The sequence below is a fragment of the Monodon monoceros genome, unplaced genomic scaffold, assembly GCF_005190385.1.
Source record: "Monodon monoceros isolate NGI ecotype Baffin Bay Population unplaced genomic scaffold, NGI_Narwhal_1 Super_Scaffold_6, whole genome shotgun sequence".
Classification (NCBI taxonomy): Eukaryota; Metazoa; Chordata; class Mammalia; order Artiodactyla; family Monodontidae; genus Monodon; species Monodon monoceros.
Genome location: NW_021703783.1, coordinates 21,018,430 through 21,041,783, shown reverse-complemented (window position 1 = coordinate 21,041,783; position 23,354 = coordinate 21,018,430). Strand labels below are relative to the sequence as shown.

At 41.5% G+C, this 23,354-nt stretch overlaps 1 protein-coding gene across 1 annotated transcript in view; it reads left to right on the top strand.

Moving 5' to 3' along the window:
- Window positions 1-23,354, top strand: part of ITPR2 (inositol 1,4,5-trisphosphate receptor type 2) — a 525,336-nt gene that overhangs the window by 449,950 nt on the left and 52,032 nt on the right. Inside the window, exons 53-55 of the mRNA XM_029205992.1 lie at window positions 7,703-7,833; window positions 9,192-9,357; window positions 20,274-20,434. Of these exons, the coding sequence (XP_029061825.1) occupies window positions 7,703-7,833; window positions 9,192-9,357; window positions 20,274-20,434 (458 nt within the window). The remainder of the gene's footprint in view (window positions 1-7,702; window positions 7,834-9,191; window positions 9,358-20,273; window positions 20,435-23,354) is intronic.

Sequence of the window (23,354 nt, the reverse complement as noted above, 5' to 3'; positions counted from 1 at the left end):
TGGTCCCAAGTAGAGTAACCCTATTTCTGCCTTGCTCTTCTAAGCATTATTTCCTTTTTTTAAAAAACAAAATACACTGGGCTTCCCTGGTGGCGCAGTGGTTGAGAGTCCGCCTGCCGATGCAGGGGACACGGGTTCGTGCCCCGGTCCGAGAAGATCCCACATGCCGCGGAGCGGCTGGGCCCGTGAGCCATGACCGCTGAGCCTGCGCGTCCGGAGCCTGTGCTCCGCAACGGGAGAGGCCTCAACAGTGAGAAGCCCTCGTACCGCAAAAAAAAACAAATAACACTGTAACAGTGGTTTGATTTTAAGAGCAAAATATTGGTTTGCCAGTGAACCAAAAACAAAGCTAGTGTTCCTCCTGCCGGAGTCTATAAAGGCGGCCGACCCAGGGGCCCAGCACAGCAGCTGAGCCAGCAGTGCTCATCCAGGTACAGTGAGGGAGCTGCTGAAGCCCCCTCTCCGAGAATGAGATCCTCTCGGTCATACACGTATGGACACATCCCAGGATGTTGCCGCCCAACCCTGTGCAAGTCTGCAAAGCTTAGGCTTTATACAATTTCCCAGGCATTGTTGTAGATGCTCAACCAGGTATTCTAGTGTCATTGTTTCATACAGTCTTACTCATGGTGACATTTTGATCTTAACATTTAACAGAATGAAGTGAGTGTTTTTGTAAAATAGGAATTTAGTTAAGTCAGATCAGTACAGATCCTCAATGATGATGACGATGATGCTATTAATAATTATAAAAACTCTGTGTATTCATTCATTCATACAGCAATATTTGTTGAGCCTCTACTGTGGGCCAGCCACCATATTCAAGACAGTGTTGAATAAAGAAATAATCCTGGACATTATGAAACTATAAAATAGTGAGGGAAGCATAAAAAGTTACAAAATACGTTACTGCAAATGGTGCTATGATAGGTAATCACAAGAGAGCCTAGCTGTAGATAAACAGAGAGGCCCTTCTGGGGAGGGATTATTTAAACTGAGACTTGGAGGGTGAAAGGCCAAGAGAAAGAAGAGCCGTTCTGAGCGCAGGGAACAGCATGAGTGAAGGCCCTGAAGCATGTCCAAGGATAGATAGATTCTGCTAAATATCCTCATATTATAGGTAAAAACACTGAAGGACAGAGACATTACGTTCACAGCTAGTAAATCTAGATCTCTGATTCCAAGGCCTGTGCTCCAACCTTCTAAATTTTATTGCCTCCTAATTAAAGGACTAATCTCTATAAATTATTTCTTTCCTAACCAAAATCTAGAGATGGTTAAAATTCTGCCTAATATTGCCTTCCTCATAGAATGCTTGGATAGATGTTCGTTATGCGTATTGTCTCCTGAAGGCAATTTCTTAAAAAAAAGTAAATCTTCTCTATTATGTATTTATCAACTGGAGTTGATTCTCTCCTCTCTTCCCCAGACATTTGACAATGTCTGGAGACATTTTTGGTTGTCATAATTCTGGGAGGAGTTTTACTAGCATCTAGCAAACGAGTAGGGGCCAGGGATGCTGCTAAACATCTCACAATGCAGAGGACAACTCCCCCCCAACCAAGAATTATTCAGCCCCAAATGTCTACAGTGTTGAGGCTGAGAAAGTCTGTTCTGTCACAGGGTCTGTTTGGATATTGGTTTATACCTCCGAATGCAAACGCATTAAAGACTTCCCATAATACTGCTATCACCCGTCATTTTCGCCTAATACATTACACAAAGAACAGAACTTCCCTTTTCTCTATGGACAAAAGGGGACAATTCTTCCAGTTGTATTGCCCCAGGGGCAAAGTCTGCATTTTTTTTTTTTTTTTTTTAGGCTGACCTGAACTGGGAGCTGTGGGTATGATTTTGCAGGGAAAGCTCCCAGAGTAAGGAGGAAAGAACCCTGGAGGGATTTCAGCACTGGAGGTGTGACATAGACACTGGTGGGATCCAGAGATGGTGGCAGTAGCTTTTCACGATTAGGGATCATTTGTAAATCAGTATTAAAAGCTACAGGAAAGCCTGTATTAATCTGCTCTTTCTTCTCTGACCTTCTTACATTTGACATGGTAAATGATAAAATCCATTTGATTGAAAACTCTGCGGATCTGACCTTGTAACCCCTGCCACCTTTAAATCTTGGCCACGTGTGTCTAACTGCAAAAGTAGAACGAAAGCCAGAACCTGGTGTTTGTGGGGCAGCTTGTGTCGCTTAGATGTAAAAATAACTTTGCTGTGTCTAAGACCAGGATGAAATTTTTTTTTAATTATTTTATTTACATTTTATTTTTTGGCTGCGTGCGGGTGAGCGGGGGCTACTCTTTATTGTGGTGTGCGGGCTTCTCATTGCGGTGGCTTCTCTTGTTGCTGAGCACGGGCTCTAGGCTCACAGGCTTCAGTAGTTGTGGTACGCGGGCTCAGTAGTTGTGGCTCTTGGACTCTAGAGCACAGGCTCCATAGTTGTGGCACATGGGCTTAGTTGCTCCATGGCATGTGGGATCTTCCCGGACCAGGGCTCGAACCCGTGTCCCCTGCATTGGCAGGCGGATTCTCAACCACTGCGCCACCAGGGAAGCCCCAGGATGAAATTTGAATTTGCAAGCCCTAGCGTGCATTTGTGAAGGCCTTGGTTTGTTACCTAGTGGACAGCAGGTCCGCATTACAGAAGGCCCAGACACGCGCAGTAGCATGATAACAAGCCTCGGGGAGTGGAAGGCTGAGCAGCCAGCTGCTGCGGAGGCTCCATAGGTGCGGGTAGAGTCATCCTCCCAGAGGCAGCGAATTCTCATGGCAACTGGCAACTGACTGCAGTTGAATAAAAAAACAGAAATCTTTTATTTCATTTGCTGCAGACCTCCCTGACTTCCTAGACAAAAATGTTCTCCTAAAAAAAAAAACCCAAAACTGATTTTCTAGAAAAGTAAGGAGTTTTTGAGGCAAAAAAATTACTTGCAATTATTTTCTAAGTAAAAATCATTTGAATGTACAGGAAAAAAGAGGTTTACAGATGTCCGACATTTATGAGTTATTCAAATTGAATATATTTTGGTATTTTACTTTAGTAAAAAAGATTGAGGTATAGCAGAACCGGTCAGTCTTTATGTCACACTACCTTTGACTTCCTACTGGGTGCCCCGTGTTTTTAATTTTTTTTTCCTAACGTTTTTTAAAATCAGCAATTCCATATTGAGGTGATTGTGATTAAAGGTTAAGGCCAAGAAACAAGAGGTTCTCAGTTGTACTCAGAATTTCAAATATGTCTCAATGACAATCTATTGCTTCTAAGAAACCATTAAAAAAGGAATTATTTAATTGTTAAAGCAGAAAAAAATGGCATTAATAAATACTTTTATTTATGCATGTCCAGAAAAATTTATAGACTAACACCTCAGATCGGGGGAAGTATTTCAGAGTCAATAGAATATATTTTTATTCCTTTCCTCATATGAGACACCCCTATTATGAACTAAGAGAAAATCCTTTCTAATACTCCTAAACTGAAAATGAGGATAATTTAACCTCATATTGTTTAAGTATAGAATTTGTTGGTTATATTAAAACTATAACTTTGCATGAGATTTGACAGCCATCTATCAATAATAATGCTAATTATGATACTTGGAATTTATTACACCCCTAAATATATGCCAAGCAATGTTCTAAGTTCTTTACATGAATATACTTAGTTCTTTTAAAATGTCTTCACATTAAAGTCTATTTCCACTAATTCTTCCTTTTCGCATGTAAACAAGGATGTGTCCTCTCACTTCTTTTATAACCACCTCTGTTTTCATCCTTACCCCCTTGCCACCATTAGCTAGATCATTATTCTTGCACCTGAAATCTTTTCCTTGCTACCATCTGTTCTCTTTCTTCTTATATACACTCTTGGGTCCTAACTGAACCTTCTTCTGCATTCTCTTATCCCCCCAAACTAATATCCTCTTAATCTCCTTCCTTTCAGTACTAAATTCTTCTGTAAAACAATTGACCTACACTCTCTCCTTCAATTTCTGAATCAACCATCTTCTTTTAAACTATTTGCCATCTTCCTGTGACATCTTCCTATGCTTTTCCTGATGACCTAATTGTTAAATCCAGTGGCCTTTTCTTGTTTCTCATTGCCTTTGACCCTTCTGTATCTGATGTTTTTTGATACTCTCTTCATCTTTAAATTATTGTCTTTCTTAATTCTGGATCACAGTACTCTCCCAGCTCTTGTCCTCTCTAGCCTTTTAAAAGTCTTCTTGTCCGATAAACGTAAAAATCATCTGAGATTCTTTCCTTGTCTTTATCAAAGCCCCGGCATCCAGTTCTTCCTTCCAGATGGTCTGTTTCTGTGGTTTAGTGAGACCATCCTTTCCCAGGTCACCGCTGGCTGGAAGCTTCAGTCTGATACTTCACGTTGCCGTCTCCTTCATACCAAGTCCCGTCAGCTCCCGATCTTTCATCCTTTCCATTCTCACAGCCATTACTCTGGTTGAGGCTCATAGCACATCATGCCTGAATTATTGCAACTGCCTCCTAAGTGGTCTTTCTACCTCCAATTATTCTCTCCCCCTCAATTTACCCACTATATCACCACTAGGCTACTTGTCAGAAATCACTGCTTTGAATATGTCCTTCCCTACCCACAACTCAAGGTGTCCACGATGCTCCATTACGTGCCAACTAAAATCCAAACTCCCTAGAGCTTTTCAGAGAGCTGCCAGTTTATCTCCAGCCATATCTTACACTCCTCTACATACTGGTATTATTGGCTCTTCATCATATAAGCAATTTTTTTAACTCCGGGGCTCTCTGCCCGTGCCATGTGAAATGCCTGTCTACTGCTGTCTTAGTCCATTGAGGGACTCCCCTCTCATTATCCTTAGTATTAAAAGTTCTCTCTCTATTCTGATCTCTTTGCACCGCTCTTGTGGCTTTTATCGTGTGTTAATTTGTCTTGTTATTTAAGTTCATGTTTTATCTCATACTGCTTTGCCAACTAGATGCTAAATCACCTTTCTTCTGTTTAAAATTCTCCAGTGACTCCCCATAGCTTTCAGGGTAAAGTTTAAACCCTTCGGCTTGGTGTATGATTCTCTCCATAACCTGGCCCTACCTACTTCTCTTCTTACAGCTCCCGCACTCCCTCTGCATATCCCAGAGGCCCTGGCATCCCAATCCACCTGCCATTCCCCAGACACTCCACATGTGTTTTCATGCCTGTTTGCCTTCGCTCATCCCATTTTATCTGCCTGGAATGTCTTCACTGATCTTACTGGCCAACCATGCCCTCTTTCAATATTCAGCCCAGGTGCCCCCTCCTTTAGGATGCTACCTCCGACACCCCAGCCCATGAGATGCTCATCCATCCTGCCTCCTTAGTACCCATGGTACTGCACTGCCTTTGTTCATCTGCTACCCACATTTCCTAGGGGACCATAAGTTTCCTGGGGGCTGCAGCACTTTCATCTTCCCACTTGTATTTCTAGCACCTAATGCAAGGGCTCTTGATATATTGAAATGAAGCAGGTTTGGCATGGGGAGAGCTGGTTATGTAGATAGGTCTCCACAGGGTGGCATTTATTTAGGTGAATTCATCGTGACTCAGGGCCTGGCTCTCAGCCTGAAGGCCTGGGAACTTGGCTTAACATATTATGAGTAGATCCATCTCACAAAGGTAAAACCTTATTAACCAAGCTCCTAGAGGCTACTGTGTAAAACTGGCATGCCCAAGCACTAGTTATGGAGTGAGTGGACTGGACTATGGCTGACATTGACCCTGACCTGGGCACTCTCCCGCTGTTTACATTGTCACACAGAAAGCCAATTCTCTTTATGTATTTGCAGCCGATCTATTTTATTTCACAATGGCTAATCATGTGAATTGTGTGTGGATTTTACTAGCTCACCTCTTATTAAAGAGCAAAGAACCTCACTTCTGAACTAGTGGGGAGAGATGGGAGCGCTTTCCTGTAGCTTCCATCAACCGATTAATCTGGCACTTAATCAGTCTTTAGTAAACATTGGTGTCATATGACCAGGGGGTTGCTGATTAAATAAACGAATGCAGATCCTGCCACTGGATAGAAGATTGATTGAACATCTAACCGTGGCAAAGTAGTATATAGACATACTGCACGTGACTGCATTGCTGGAAAACCATGTATCTCTTCAAAAATTCCTTTAACTCTCATACACATTTCTGACTATTTTCTTCGCATTCTTCCTAGCCAGCACCACCACCAGGTGTCGGGGACCTAACCAAGCACTGTGCAGACTGCGCTTTCTCACTGTCTTCTCTGCCTTTCTTGCCTCTTCTGCTGTTCTGACAGCTGGCACCACAAGCTTTACTTCTTCCTCATTTCTCCTGTCTCCAAACGCGGTTTTATTTCTTCTACTTTCTAAGTCAGAATGTGCCTTGGTGCTCACCTCTACGGGAAGTGGTCCAGCACAGACTCTGCTGGTATCTTTGATGCTGCATTTGATGCTTGCCCATCTCTGACTTCCGCCCTCGTCTTGAGGAGTGTGTTTTAGAAAGAAGCAGCTCTGAATAAAGGGAAAATGCCGATCCCTCGTCCATGTGATGTTGAAGTCAGCTTACAAGAAGAAAATCAACCTTTTCATAACAAAGTACCAGACAGGCTATTTGTAGTGGATCAGGTACACAAAATTATCAATAGAAGGGTTCTCTTTCTTTTTCCTTTGGTGGTGGTTGTTTTTACATTCACACCGTGACATGCAGACTGGCTACACCATTCCAAAATTCAGTGCCACTATGGTTCTTTAATCTTGTAACAAGAAAAGTACATTTCTGCTTACTTAATTTAGGAAATCCTGATTCTAGTATCCAATTTGGTGTGAATTTTTTATTATTTTAAATGACTGAGAGATTACTACCATATTTGGTAACTTTATCTTTAAACGAAATAAGACTAGGAATTTTTCTGCACATGATACTTTTTTATCTCTCTCCGTTTGTCCCTAAATATTTTCACATAAACACATTCACATAAAATAAATTATTTACATGAAATAAATTGTTTACATAAATGCATCGTGCTTCTTATCTGTAGCTCCATGCTGGTCATTCAGAAAGCTTAGACACTTACTAAAGAAATGAAATAGCATTTGCCCCAATTTGTGAGCCCTTAACTTACTATGGGTATGCCAATCTCTGTACAAAGTGTTTTACATACCTTAAATATAATCCTTAAATAACCCTCTGAAGGGTTTAATCCTTAAACAGACCCCCCCCCACCCATTTTACAGATGAGGACGTTGAGATTAAGTAACTTGCCCAAGTCCCAGTTCTGGAACAGAGTAGAATTTAAAGCTGGGTTCACCTAGCTTTCTTGTACAAGCTCTTCCCCCCCGCCCCAATACTTTTGCTTCCTGGGTGAGTTAACTGTGTTTTCAGAAGGTCTCACTGAAATCTCCCCACATCACGACAATGCGCAATGAATGCTAGCTTTCTTATATTCTGTCCTTTTCATTCTGTCATTTTCCACCGATGGAAGAAAAAATGATTTGGGGATATTATATGCGTGCTTTATGAGTCTGTGTCAGTCACGGGCTTTACGGGCTGCCGCTTGGAAAATAATGTGTTATATCCCTTCAGAAAACTGTGTCCTGACACAGTTATAAAGAAATAGATCTTTGACAGTACGTAAGAGTGTGTTTTAAAAGCATGAGGTTGCTGTACTGTTTGACTTGTTTGTTTTTGTAGCTGCTGAGGAATATGAAGATGGAATTGAAAGAACGTGTGACACCCTCCTTATGTGCATTGTGACTGTCCTGAACCAGGGCCTCAGGAACGGCGGCGGCGTGGGAGATGTGCTGAGAAGACCCTCAAAAGAAGTAAAAGCTGGAGAAAAATGGTTTTTCAAGAAGCACATGATCTTGTTTTAACCTTTCTTAACAGCATTTACAATATGGTTTTTGTTTTCAGGGTACTGTATGTTATGTTGTTTGCTTTAACAGTATCACGGTGGCCATTGAAACCAATTCGTTGTATACTGGGATTACATAGAAACAGCTAATGTCCTAGAAATCTATGTATGTTAGTAGGGTCATGAACTCTGTACACCTTTGAACTGTGGACAGAGTTATATTCGACTATATATATTTCGACTATAGTCTTTATGGAGGAGTTGATTGTTACGTAAATAACAGAAACCAGGCTGCCTTTTGTCTATCAGGTTTCTCGGGCATGAAGATTTACTCTTTGCCTCTGAATAGGAACAGCCTCTATTATTTATCGATGAGGAATATCAAATCTGAACAAATTCTAACAGGATTTCGTATATTCAAATGGCAAGGCTGAAAAATTTCTCATTGGCTACAACGTCTCAAGGGCCACACTGGGAGCTTGAATAATCTCAGTCCTCCAACAGGCCAGCCGTATCACGTTGTCCGTTCATCTCATGTTTCCTCATCTATGAAACATCTAGGCTATCTGATCTCTAATGTGTATTTTAATACCATTTGTCAAGTAGAAATAAGCCTGAGTTGAATGTACTTAACTCTATAAGGCCAAGAACAAAATCGACTCCAGAAATGGACGGATCATTAGATCCTCCTCGAATCTCTGATCTCTGACCTTCGGGACTGGTATTTGTCTACCTTTTGTGCAGCTTCTGGGATAGGGGCCCACTGTACCAAAATGCATTTAGCACAATGACATGTAAAGTGGTTTTTAATACACAGTAAGTCCCTCCCTTGGAGAGGAAAAGTGCAAGTCCTAGGGAATGGAAGGGGTCTGGGAACAGACTGGAAAGTTTTCCTCACAACACTTAAAGAAAACGAAGATCGGGGCTTCCCTGGTGGCGCAGTGGTTGAGAGTCCGCCTGCCGATGCAGGGGACACGGGTTCGTGCCCCGGTCCGGGAGGATCCCACATGCCGCGGAGCGGCTGGGCCCGTGAGCCATGGCCGCTGAGCCTGCGCTTCCGGAGCCTGTGCTTCGCAATGGGAGAGGCCACAGAAGTGAGAGGCCCGCGTACCGAAAAAAACAAAAACAAACAAACAAAAAAAGAAAACGAAGATAGAAAGTGGGTCTTATTTTTCCAACTTGGAATACTATTCATATTTAGCAAACAATGACTGAATATATACTTTCTGCTAGACGATATGCTCAATCAACATGCCTCGAAAATGTGTGTATATGTATATATACACAATGGGCTTTTTTTTAATGTTTTAAAATTTTTTGTTTCAGGAACCCTTGTTTGCTGCCCGAGTGGTGTATGACCTTCTTTTTTATTTCATTGTCATCATTATCGTTCTTAACTTGATTTTTGGGGTTATCATTGATACTTTTGCGGATCTCAGAAGTGAAAAACAGAAAAAAGAAGAAATTCTAAAGACAACCTGCTTCATCTGTGGTAAGTGTTCTCCAGATACTATAATAATAGAGAAAGAAACTGCCCAGTAGAAAGGAGGGACTAGAATGATTTTTGTTTGCCATGCTTTGGGAAAAATTATTTCAGAATGAAAGCTGGACAAAATTCAGATTATGTAACTGAGCATTGGACTGGGATACTCTGCTTCCAGAAAAAGCAGAAGAATTACATCCCAAAGCTAACTCGCCATTATTTCTGCAATTTGTGTGATTCTCTGACTATAGTGTGTGTTACAAAATACCAAAAGGTTCCACCAACTGGCAAACAGATTTTTAGTCACAATAACGTATTGATTAAACAATAGAATGATTTTTATTGTATTTTGTTAGGTTATGGATCCAATATGCAGCAGCTTGAACTTCTACTCACTGGCAGCACTTCGGTTTCGATTCTGAACTGTGGTTTCTCTCAATTTCTGCCACTCTCTCCCTCCCTCCCTCTCTCTCTCACACCCTGTCCTCCTCTTCTTCTATCGTTAGCTCTCTCAGGCCCAGCCAACCTTCTCTTTGTCCTCATTATTTCCTTTGGCTCTATCCTCTGCTTCATAGACCTTAGCCCTTTCTGGCTTTAGTCATCTCTGTAGCTGGCTTAGTCGCCCTAGGATCCTTCCCCCTCCTTGAATAATCACCGACTCCTGGTGATACTCACCATCTATTTTTCCACGTCAAGCTGAAGAATCTTTTTGATAAAAGTCACGAAACAAACATAAGGGCCTCACTACGATGTTTATTCTACATAACTTAAACTGGACCCGCAATAAATCCCCTTCCTTCCTTGGTTCACCTTTTATCAACTGTCTCATTTCCCTGAATGGTTCTTCCAAGCCTTTCCAGCATCCCTCCAACAGGTGGGGAGTATGCCAGATATTAACCTGTGATCATGAGCTCTATTCCAAGGTAACAAACACAAATTAGACATGCCCTTCGGGGTGTCAACAATCTGTTGTGGAATACAGACACAGTAAATATCAGTGCTATCTAATGCATTAAGGGAAATGATGGAGAAGTTTACGGGTTGTTAACGTCTCGTTGGGTTGTGGTAGGGGGCAGCCGAGGAAGAGTCAAGAAAGGTTTCTTAGAAGAAATGGTGGTGGAGCTGATGGTAAAAGATGGAATGGAGGGACTTGCCTGGTAGTCCAATGGTTAAGACTCCACGCTGCCAATGCAGGCGGCACAGGTTCGATCCCTGGTTGGGGAACTAACATCCTGCACGCCACATGGCGCGGCCAAAAAAAAAAAAAAAAGATGGAAGGGAGAGAGCCATATCCAAGTGGGCAGAAGCAGAGTGGCCAGCAGAAGGAGAGGCATGGAGGGGTGAACAGCATGAGTAGAGTCTTCATTTCCAGTAAACAGCTCAGTGTTTCTGGAGTGTAAGTTTCAGAGCAGGGCAATGCCAGCAAAAGAGATTGGCCAGATCATGTGTGGCCTTTTATATTAGAAGGCTTGGACTTCATCCTGTGGACTTATAGAAGATGGCGAACAATGAAAGAATTTTAAGTAGAGGATGCAGGGTCTAATTTTTATTTTCGAGCACTGTGGCAGCTATGGGAAGTTGTTCATCAGGGGACAATATTGGAGGCAGAGTAACTAGGTAGAAGGTTATTGCCATAGTAACTAGGGAGAAGGTTATTGCCATAGTCCATGAGAGGTAACAAAACCTTGATCCGGGAGAGGTGGTGGTGGCAGTATTCAGGATTAGAGGACAAAGTTAAGAAATATTGGGGAGATAGAATTTTTAAATCTCAATGGTTTGGTTTGGAATGGATATGAGAGAGCGTGGGTGCCTGGGTGGATGGCTGTACCAACAGCTGAGTTTGAGAATAGAAGAAGAAAAACAATTTTACATAGGCATGTACTGAATTTGGCTTTGGAAGTACTGAAATTGAGGTATGTACAGAACAGCCCAGTGGGATACACTCAGCACAGAGGTCAACATATGGGTCTGAGCCTCAGAGAAGGAGACAGTATCGGGGAATCCTCAGCCCGTATGACATAGAAAAAGCTGGAGTGTGGAGGAAGGCTTCCAAGTGAGAGGAGGAGATGATGGGAGCTCACATGGAAAACGTCAGCATTGAAAAGTTGAAAGAGAAAGGGGATCACACACTCACAAAACCTTTCCAGTCCGAATGGTGTGAGGACAACCGGACATGTGTGGAACGTGGAAGTGAGGGGAGAAAACACCCTTGGGAACAAAAGAATTGATTATCAGCTGTGTCAAAGCAGTAGCATGAACTGAAGCAGAGCCTTTGAATTTCTCGTTTAGGAGGTTTTGGAGGTTTTAGAGAGGAGTTTCCAGGAAGGTAAGGGCAGATACCAGATTGCACAGTGCTGGGGAGGGACTTACTGGAAGGAAATGACACAAAAAGAAGAGTCTTCTCTTCATATGTCTAGATTAGATGGAGGAACACAAGATTGACATGGCGCCAGAAAGATGTTGTGCAATTATTGGGAGATTTGGGGAAGAGAGTTATTATATAGAAGGGTGAGTCCCACAGAGGAAGAAAGGTAGTACCTTTGAAGATCTTCCTGTGTCTCATGGTCTTGCCTTTACACTGCTTCCTGGAAGGCTTTTTCTTCACAATCGTAATAACTGTTATGTCAGCACACTACCTCCGAAACATGAGTTCTTTGGAAAAATCTATCGGTAGACTGAGCTTCATTCTAAGACATGATCCTGTCCCCGCTATTATAACAACAAGAAAACATGAACAGCAAAATAAGCGTGTCACTTCACCCCTATTTCTGCTCCTCTGAGCTTTCCCTTCAATGTCAAAATTCTCTCTGGCTTTTCACAGTTATCAAAAAGCCTGTAGCCTGTAAATTCCTTAAAATACCACAATAACCTTCATCACCAAGTTGAAATGCTTGTCTCAGATCTCATCATGAACTTCCTGCTGACCTTTTCTTCTAGCTCAGATTGCACGTTCTCTGGGTCTATCACAAGGCCCTAGTCGTTCTCCCAACCCCTGGATCAGAGGTTCTGATTTTATCATAGACTCCTTGTCTCTTCCCTCTGCCCTTCTCTTTAACACCACTTTATGTAGATTATTGCCAAATATGCAGCCAGGGCTCCAACCTCTCTGCAGGCTTTTGTTCTTTATTTTCCATGGTTGATTGACATTTAAAAAGATATGACTTCCTGGCAGCCAATTTTACCATGTCTGCAAACCAGTGCATCATGCCTTTCCATCTCCTTCCTCTAACCTGGCAACTTATCTTGTCTTCTGTATTGCAATTAATGATACCCCACTGGGCTGGGAACTTCTCCATCACTTTAAGCATCTCCTTTTTCCTCTTCCAGGTGCACTAGTTACTGCATGGTAATGAATCTGCTTTCACAGTCTCGCTTCCTTCCACATGTTCCCACGGCCACACCTTGGTTTTTGAGGCTCACCCTTGCTCATACCCCCCAAGTGGACCGTTCAGTGCTGCCAGACAGAATTTTCCACTTTGAACTCATTTCCTTACTCAAAAGCCTATCAATAACATTGTACAGTCTATAACTCTAAAATTCTGATTTTCCTGGCATGTAAGCTGCCCCACAATTGGGCCCCTTCTTTTTTGCCTGCCTTTTCATCCACTGTTCTCCCATTTATAGCTCAGGTTCTGGTTCAACTGCATTACTCACCTTTAACTCTCTCTCATGTGTTCTCTGTTATGGTGTTTCTGTTTGGAATACCCAAACTCCTAAGCTGTTGAACTACTGCCCTGTCTCTGAGACCCAGATCTAAAGCCGTTGTTCCATGAATTCAGCTTTCTCTGGTCTCACTAACCAGAAGCAAACACATCTGCTCCTAAATTTGTCGATCACAATTAGCTATATAGTACTGTACATATTTTTCATTGTCTCATCTACTCTGTTGTATACTATGCCTTATCATATTATAGAAAGTATATGAACTTTACCATCAAGTAGACATGGGTCTACACTGGTTCCACATCCTGGCTATGTGGTCTTGGTCAAGTTTCCTTTCACCTTGAAAGTGAGGAATATAATGCCATGTTTTGGGGTTGTGGTGGGTATAAATGAAATCCTGTATCTAAAAATTCTTAGCTCCATGCTTAACTGAGAATAAGCTCTCAATACATGATAACTTCTCGTCTTTAGGAGATCCACATCTACATCTTATCCATTTTTGTGCTTCCGTAGTGTATATTAGGGATCATTCATAAATATTTGCTTAATGAATGACTATCCAATTAGTCACCTCCAAATTAACATTGTCTCTATACTTATGTGGCTTATAACCTATAAAAGGAAGATAAAGCAAGTAAGTCCTAAATTGCTATATACTGCAGACAAAAAAGTTAGATGCACTAATTCCAAGTTATCCCAAGTTTTGTCACATGTATGGTACTGTTTCTGTGGCACACACATGTCCACAGGGATATAGGGTGATATATCAGAAGGTATTAGATCAACATGGCCTATTTTTCAGAAGCTTCACATTTATTAACAAATTTGAGAGACCATTGAGGTGAATTAACCTGAGAGCCAATTCAAATAGTATTTTTATATTAGAACAAATACTTTGTAAAGTAGAACAAATTTAATGTGAACATTTGAAATAAAATAGAAACTTACTTAAATATTGAAAAGTGTTTTCAAGCTCTTTTAGCTGCTAATCCCTGTGACCTCAGTAACATAAAGGTTCTTTATTCTCTGCCCTCAAAGGGCAGAAACATGTGGGAAGTGTTGTGATAAAGTATATCTAGATATGCATTCATTCCTGGAATCACTTACCACATATAAGATCTAATATATACCATATATATTAGAAGATCTTAATTACAAGAATAAACATTCGGGATATTTGGGGGTTGTATTAATAGGCTATCAAATAGCTGTAATTAATCTAGAAATGGTTCCTGGAGGAGTTCGGTGTTAAATTGTGATCCAAAGGGAGATATAGTATCAAATAACAGAGTAGAGATTCTCCACAGTAGGAGTTGGCCCCAGGAGTATTCCGAGGATGCCCATAGTAGCAACAGAAGAGGTGGGTACTGTGACAGGCAGTGAGAGAAAATGGGACTTTCCTAGCCCTGAAGACAGTGAACCAGATGTTTCAGAGTTGGGATTCAGAAAACAGTTGCTAGTGGTCCAGAAGGTGGTCATGATGAGGTGATGATGAGCACATGACAGAGCTGAAGCAGTAAGCATGGAAACAAATCGACTCTGTTGTCCGCATTAACTATTAATTTTGAATTACTAGAGGTGAAAAATCCAGTGAAAAGGAGATGTCAACAGACCAGGTGTGACAAAATAACAAAATGGAGAAAGGATTTGATGATAGGTCAGAACTCCTATCATAGGAGGGTCAGGTTCCTAGAATTAAAGATCTTTCTAGATGATATAATAGGATATAAAGGCTAAATTGTGAGGGGGGCCATCTAGGTTCTTCTCTTGGTAATTAGTCCCTTCTCTATACTTTGCGCATTATTTTATTATCTTTATTGTCTATACTTATGCGTGAAAGTCATTCATTCACCTATTTGTTCAACCGTTACTTACTGAGCATCTACTAAGTGCTAGGGTATTGCAGTGAACAAAAACAGACAAAAAACACTTCCATCATGGAACTTATTTTCCAGCATACATAGAATGTCAAATGATGACTATGGAGAAAAATAAAGCAGAGAAGAGGAATGTGGACGCCTGGCTAGTGAGTGGGTATGTTCCCTTACCTTAGTCATACTGGGTGGGAAACACAACATAAGTGTAGTCTTAACATTTTTCCTGAAAAGTTTGTATTGAGCACACAGAGCTCCTCTTACCCTTCCTTTCTTTCTCCCTTGGTTGTCTCATCTGATGCTCTGGCTTTCATTGTTCATTTTATGTCATTTATCCTTGGACTAGTGGAGTTATATCTTGAATGCTGTTTGGAATTTCCAGCTTCCTACCTAACATCCCAACATTGGTTGTTCCGTAGGCATCTTAAACTCAACACATCTAAAATCAAATACACCCTCCCTTTAAAATCTCTTCCTTCTATTTTTTTTCCTCTTGATTTAGTGATATTACCTTAAACTTGGTCATTCAAGTCAGAATATCGAGTAGTCCTTGATTCCTCCTAAATTGGTACCTCTAATCGGACATCAAGCCCTCTTCAGTTTCTACCCCAGAGTCCTCTTCAATCTTTATTATTGATACATTCAATTATTCTGTGAACTTTAGTTGAATGCCTACTGTTTTCCAGCTACTATGCCAGGTGCCGGTAATACAAGAATAGATCAGACAAAGTAGTAGAGCCTAAGATAGAAACAGACAAATTTTCATAGCAAAGACACAGAGAGGACCAACCAAGGGAGTCAGAGCTGTGGCAGTGGTTGAGTTGGCTCTTGGAGAAGAAATTCTTGTAAAGTGGGAAAGAGACTAGATGGGGGCGTAGAGTTTTCAGAGGAGTTGGTGTGTTTGGAGAATGGTGAGAAAGTCAGAGTGACTACAAGACATGTGCACAGAGTGCATAGTCAGTGCATGAGTCTGAGGGCGACTTCAAGTTCACTGGTGGACAGGGATTTCATTAACAGAGGGGAAGAAGAAGGGCTAAAGAAACAAATCTTTGATGAGTTGAGTTTGACATGCCCATAAGTTATCCAGGAGGCAGCGGGAAGTAGAATCTAAAGTTGAGAAGAAGGGTCAGTACTGGGGATAAAGATCGAGAACTCATCAGCATGATGATGGTTGAAACCATGGGAATGGATGATCAAGCTTAGAGAGCAAGACCCAGTGAAGATGAAAGACAACCAGTTTCCCTCCCTTATATCCCTCCTCCCCTGTCCCAGTCCCCTGGACTCCTACCCTTAGCCTCTTCTCTCACAGTCTTCCTCTAAATCCTGGCACAGGGAGTTACTTAAAGCACAGCTCCCAGTATGCCAGGCTCACTCAAAAATCTTCAGCATAAAGCACAGACTCCTTAGCTTTGTGTTTAATACTTTTCATGGTTTGTGCCAAATGTACCATTTCATCTTAATTTCTGAGTGTTCCCTCCTGGCCACACCAGAGGAACTGACAGTCCCCTAAACAGGGCATTTACTCTCATCTCTAGCTTTGCTGTGCTATTTCCTCAGCCCAGAGGCAAAAGAACATGGCTTTGGAGTCAGGAATATTTTTATTTAAATACTGGCTGACTTTTCCACTAAATAGAGGTGTTAACTTGAGCAATTAATTGAATCCCTCTGAATCTCTTTCCTCACATGCTAAAAGGTCAGCTCGGATTATTGTAATTATAGCATATTTGGACATCTTTATAGTTGTCAGCATAAATAGGTGCTCAATAAAAGTTAAGTACCTTTTCTTACCATTCGTCTCTTCTCCACTTGCCATGATCATGTTTCATAGGCCAGACATTTAAAGCTTTATGCCTCTTTGAAACCTTTTAAAAGGTACCTGGTCAGAACTCATTTTGTCCTCCTTTATGTTTCCTTGGCAGATTGTATCACTTCAGAATATAAAACAAGTTGTCTGTTTCCTCTCCCATATTATAGGTTAATTGATGGTAGACATTATCTTTATAGTCCTATGTATCTTGCAACAGGTAGGGAATTGTTTGAATTGAATTCTAGGAGAAAGCTACTTTAAAATTTTCTCCCTTTTTTTTTGGTAATAACTCTGTTGAGGTACAATTCACATACTGTATGATTCACCCACTTAAAGTGTATAATGCAGTGGGTTTAGTATATTCAGAGTTCTCCATCCATCATCACAATCAATTTTAGAACATTTTCATTGGCCCTCAAAAGAAACCTCATATCCTTTAGCCATCACTGCTCCCTTCCTTCCCACCAAACCTTCCATCCACCTCAGCCCTAGGCAACCATTGATCTACTTTCTGTTGCTATAGATTTGCCTATCCTGGACATTTCATATAAATGGAATCGTAAAATATGTGGTCTTCTGTGACTTGCTTCTTTCACTTGGTATGTTTTCAAGGTTCATGTTATAGCATGTATCAGCACTTCCTTTCTTTTTATTGCAGAAAAATATCCACTGTATGGATATACCGTATTTTGTTTATCTTTTTATCAGCTGATGAACATTTGGGTTGTTTCTACTTTTTGGCTATTATGAATAATGCTGGATATTCATGTACATGCTTTTGTGTGGACATATGTTTTTCTTTTGTGTATATACCTAGGAGTGGAATTGCTGGTACACATGGTAACTCTGTGTTCAACCTTTTGCAGAACTGCCAAGCTATTTTGTAAAGTTACACTATCTTACATTTCCATCAGTAGTGTAGGAGGCTTCCAAGTTATCCATGTCGTCATCCACATTGCTATTATCTGTTTTTGATTATAGCCATCCTAGTGGAACAATATTTTATGAGTGACATATTCTTTTTTTTCTTAAAGTAATGAGAATTTATTGAAACAATACGTGAGCAATTTAAGATAACAGGTGCAGTAAGCAAAGAGCCATCATGGAGAGCCAGATGCTATTCATGAAACTAAAGCAAGACCCTCAGCCCCACCATACACTATTACCCAACAACTTTTTTCTCAGCTTCCCCTTTCTCTCTGTCTAGAATGGCTTCCCTATTCTAATTGCTTCTCTCTACTTGCTGCTCTACCTCCTGGTTTCTGCCAGTCCACAGCTTCTACTGCCTCATTGCTTTCTGCTTATATCCTACTCTTTCTGCATCTCTTCAGTTCTGTTATATTCTTAGTGACCTATTCTTAATTCACTCAATTAATATTTTATTCAGTGCCGACTATGTACCAGGCAATATTCTAAGCTATTGGGACCATTGGTGAAGAAAAGAGGCACATATATCTGCCCATGGACATGCAATAAATAATCAACATAATAAGCTCATATCTAAGTTCCTGGATAAAATGATATTCCTCTTTTCTGTGCCAGTTGGCAGGCTGGATTTTTCTTGCACAATCACTTTTACCTCTGTAATTGAGACTTGTGGTCCAGTTTAATAGAACACCTTTGATATGGCTATATTCAGTCTGTTAAGAGGTGATAAGCACTCTAGGAAAAGGAAGGGGACAAGGAAAGAGTGATCAAAAGTATCGGCAAAACGGAAGAGACAGGCTATAGGATTAAATAAAGTGATCAAGTTAAGCCGCATTGAGAAGGTGAGATTTGAGAAAAACTGGAAGGTAAGTGAGTTAGTCAAAGAGATACCAGAGAGAAGAGGGTTGTGGGCAGAGGAAACAGCCAGTTCAAAGGCCCTGAGGCAGGGGTCTGGGTGCAAGGATCAGCAGGGAAGCCATTGTGGCTGGAGGAGAGTTAGCAAGGGAGAAGATAGAGGGAGACAAAGTTAGAGAGGCTGGAGGGCCACATCACTTAGGGCTTAGCAAAAAGATATTGCGTGGGATGTAGTTAAACTCAACAATTATTCGATGTTTTTCCAAACTTTGAACTTAACTGGGCATCCTGTATTTTCCCCGGCAACCCTACTTGTAGGGCACTGTAAGAACTTTGACCTTTATTCTGAGGAGGTGAGCCACCGCAGTGTTTGGAACAGAGGAGGGACACCATCCTGCTCGGGTTTTTAAAGAATCACTCTGGCTGCTGTGTTGAGAATAGGCCACAGAGAATAAAGGTGGAAACAAGGGGTCTGGAGATTATTTGGGTAATCCAGATGAGACATGATCATGGCTCAGACCAGAGTGGTAACCATGGAGGTGGTGAGAAGCAATCAGATTCTGGGTATATGTTGAAGGTAGAGCCAAAAGAATTTCAACATGAATTGGATGTGGCATGTGTGAGAGAGAGAGAGAGAGGATTCAGGGTTGACTCCTAGACTTTTGGCTTGAAAACTGGAAGAACGGAGTTGTCATGGAATGAAAAGAGAACATGGGTGGAGCAGGTTTGGGGGAGAGGATTGGATTTTATTTGAAGCATGCTGAGCTGTTGATAGGTCAAGCAAGATGAGGCATAGCCATCTGCCAGCCAAACTTTATGGTATTTCCCGTAAAAATATCCAGTAATATAATTTAAAGGGTCACGCCTTCATTGGGGACAGGTTTTTTACTTATCGTACTTTCGTACTTTGTTTTGCATCTTATTGTTTAAAGGGTCTTCTTCATGCCTAAATGGCCAAATGACCTTTTTTTTAAAAAAAAATATATGTATATATGTTTAGGAAGAGAGTAGCCAGGTTTGGAATTCAATTTCCAGATTTCTCCTCCAGTATCTGAACTGCAAAACCAGACTGAATCCCAACATCCCATTTTACTTGGCAGTATAATTCATTTTTCCATAGATGTTTTTCTTCATCCCCATTCATTTCCTTTCATCTGCGCTTCAACCTTTGAGAGAAAAGAATCTTACTACCCAGTGAGATTACTGCTCCGTGTCCTTCCAGAGGCTAAAAATATGCCCTGGAAATTGAGCAGACCTTCCCCTCCCCAAAATGCCTGGAACACAGTAGTCTAAGGGGTGGAATGAGCCTGTGAGTCCTTACTGCACTCAGAGCCCAGATATCTGTGGACATCCGTTTGCCCTTCACTGATTACAAGTGGTTTTGAAGAGATGACTGTTAGCTGCCTTTTCTCCTTTTATCCAAGTTTCTGGTTAAAATGACACTTTCTTTCTGTCCTGATTAGCAAGCGTGATTTTTCTTGCACAATCATTTTGACTTCTTTTTCTTAGACTTGCGGTCCAGTTTAATTTGACAATTTTGATACAGCTATATTTAAAATTGCCTGCAAATTTTACATCTATAATAGGACTGTGCATTTCTAAGGATCCACAGGAAAGAAATTAAAAAGTCTGACTTTTTTTCTGCAGTCCTTATATACTACGTTGTTTTTAATCATAACATTTTAAATTGTCATGGTCTTTCAGAAAGTGTTTTTTCACAATAATTATTATGTTCTGTTTTTATGCCAAGAAGTGAGTACTGATTAAATTACACACATTGTGTCTCCTGTGATTTGCAGGACTCGAGAGGGACAAGTTTGATAATAAAACGGTTTCTTTTGAGGAGCACATCAAGTCAGAACACAATATGTGGCATTATTTGTACTTCCTAGTCCTGGTGAAGGTGAAAGACCCAACTGAATACACCGGACCTGAAAGTTACGTGGCTCAAATGATTGTGGTGAGTGAGAAGAGGGTTTGCATCTGTGACTATGTTGCATTTTGTCTGCTTTCACCTTTCCTACCCTACCTTTCTCCCAGAACATAAAGTTTCTAGCAATCATTTTGTTAACTTTTAAATAGGACTGGCAGTCATTGAAGAGCCCCTATCCCGGCTAAATCATTGGTTCCTAGTGGACTTCTTGGTTATACACACCAAACCTAAGCCTCAGGTGTGCAGATGGTATTTCCTGGAGAATTCTCTGTGCAGTGAATTCAGTCCTGTCTGTCATCCTCTGACCTCATGCCTCCTGTCATCACTAATGTCTCAATTCCCCAAACCTGGAACTTTGCCATTGGCAAAAGGAGATTCATACTTTAAGAAATTCCTTGAGTTGCAGAAATTAAGGATTTAAGCAATTAAATTGTGTTCGGGGAGAGGATAATGTTCAGTCCCAATGGGAGAGCACTGGCTTTTTGTCAGCACACATTTTGGATAGATTGACTGGTGTTGGTGATGGATTTGCACTGATCTTGCTGCATCCAGTTGCTTGTAACTCCTCCTTAAGATCAGTAGCATTGCACAGAGGGCGTGGTTGTCCATGATTTGAACTTTCTTCTGCTTCATAGAAGATTAAAACTAACAGGCTTAAAGAGAAGTCAAAGTTACAACTTTCTTGTATCCATGATACACAATTAGGGAGTGAGTATCATTGAATCTGATATAAATTCTTGTGTATAAACATAGCCATATATTGGATATCTTCTCAAAAATCATCCTCCAAAATTGTGTTAATAACTCTTTGAGAATGAGACCTTAGAAGAGTCATGACCCTCTTTGATGCTCAATCCCAAGGATAACATTTAGTAAACACCAAAGTGTCAGAAGAGCCGGGTAACAGTGGGTCTATGTCTTCCCCTCTGCGAACTTATCATCCACTTAGGAAGACATAAACACAATATAGGGAAAAACCAAAGAACATTTTCAGAGGCTAACATCTCACTAAGTACAGGTTAATATTGCAGTAGTTTACCTTACCTGACAATATTTATGTGTCACAGGAGAGCTACATGTAAATTGAATTTTTATCATTCAGCATTTGCCATCCTATCTTATTGACGTGCATTCTACCGTAAGTTATTTTCTCTCCATTCTTCATATGACAGTGGGCAGAACCTAACATTGTTTTTCTCCACAAATCCTTTTCTGCCCTCTCTCCCTTCTACATTAGGAAAAAAGGTAATCATTTTGAGGCTATGCACTCATAGTCATCATTTAAACAGTCTTGATCTCAAGATGCTCAGAGACTGTGTGAAACATTTTGTTTCTTCTTGCTAGGGGAGAATCATGTACAGCATTGCATTTAAAATGTGACCTCATACTGCTAGATTTTACCGAAGTTTGACTACATTGAATTAATATGTATTTGGCAGGCATCCATTATGTCCCTTGGACTAAAAGATTGCAGGGAATACGCTGAGGAGTCTGAAATGTCCCTTCTGTGCCAAGGGATTTAGAGCTTACTAAGAAGAGGAGGGGGGCAATAAACCCAAAGTAGAACAGGCTAAGTTCCCCAAGAGTGGAACAGATGGAAGTCTGGGAAGGCTTAAAGATGTAAAGTGACATCCAACTGGAAGGTGGTGGAGGGGAATCGGTGTGTGTGTGTGTGTGTGTGTGTGTGTGTGTGTATGTGTCTGCGTGTGCATTACATGAGAAGGGGTAGAGTTTGTGCGGATGGGGAGTGTCTGCTGGATTCAGAGTGAGTTCCTATAAGAAGGAGCAACCTGAACAAAAGCATAGAAATGGGACATTCAGACACTCAGGGGATAGTTAGTTGCCCGGTTTCACTGGTACACAGTTTACGTGTCAGGAAGTTCTGAGAGATATGACCCAAAAAGTAGATTGGACTTTTGAGCAAGAAGTGTAGGTATTTGGACATTATTTTCTCTCAGCAGTGGGAAGCCACCGAAGATTTTACCTAAGGGAAGAATGTGGCCTGGGGAACAGTGCTCAGGAAGTGGTGTGTCGGCTGGTTGGGAGAAGGGAAAGATGAAGTCAGAGGTAGCATTTGGCAGCTGGTGAGATTAGGAGGTGGGTGTGGAGAAGCGGGGCAAGGGGAGGACCGCGAGATGAGACAGAGACTCCCGCCACTGTGAGCCGGGTCATTGGGAGAAAGGTGGTGAACGGTTTCAGAAAGTCTCTGTTAGGAGGAGAAACCAGTCAGAGAAGAAGACTTGTGGATTTTGAAATGAGACCGGAGGCCGAGTCATGGGTTAGGAGGGCCGGTGTAGTGACAACAGCGTGGGCCTTACAGCCAGAAAGACCTGAACTCCAACACTGGCTCTAGCACGTCTGCTGTGTGGTCTTGATGTCTCGGGTGAGTCTTCAAACCTCCCTGAGATTCTGCCTCCTCACCTAAAAGGCAGAAAATTGGTGTGAGATCAGTGAGATGACATGTAAAAAGTGTCCAGCTCGGGACTTCCCTGGTGGTCCAGGGGTAAAGAATCCACCTTCCGATGCAGGGGACGAGGGTTCGATCCCTGGTCGGGGAGCTAAGATCCCACATGCCGTGGGACATCTAAGCCCGCGCACCACAACTACTGAGCTCGTGCGCCTCAACGAGAGAGCCTGCATGCAGCAATGAAAGATCGCACGTGCCTCAACAAAGATCCCGTGTGCCTCAACTAAGATCCCGTATGCTGCAGCTAAGACCCGACACAGCCAAAAAAATAAAGGAAATAAATAAAGTAAAATAAATATTTTTTTCAAAGTGTCCAGCTCATGGTAGATACTCAGTAATTGACAGTTTTCAGTGGCATCGTCCACATGGAATGACAGTTGAAGCCTTCAGGTTAGGAAGAGGTGGGAGAAGGGAGAAATGCAGAGAGAGGAGAAGAGAAAGCCAGAGACACAACCTGGGGGAATCTCCCATTTAGGAAAA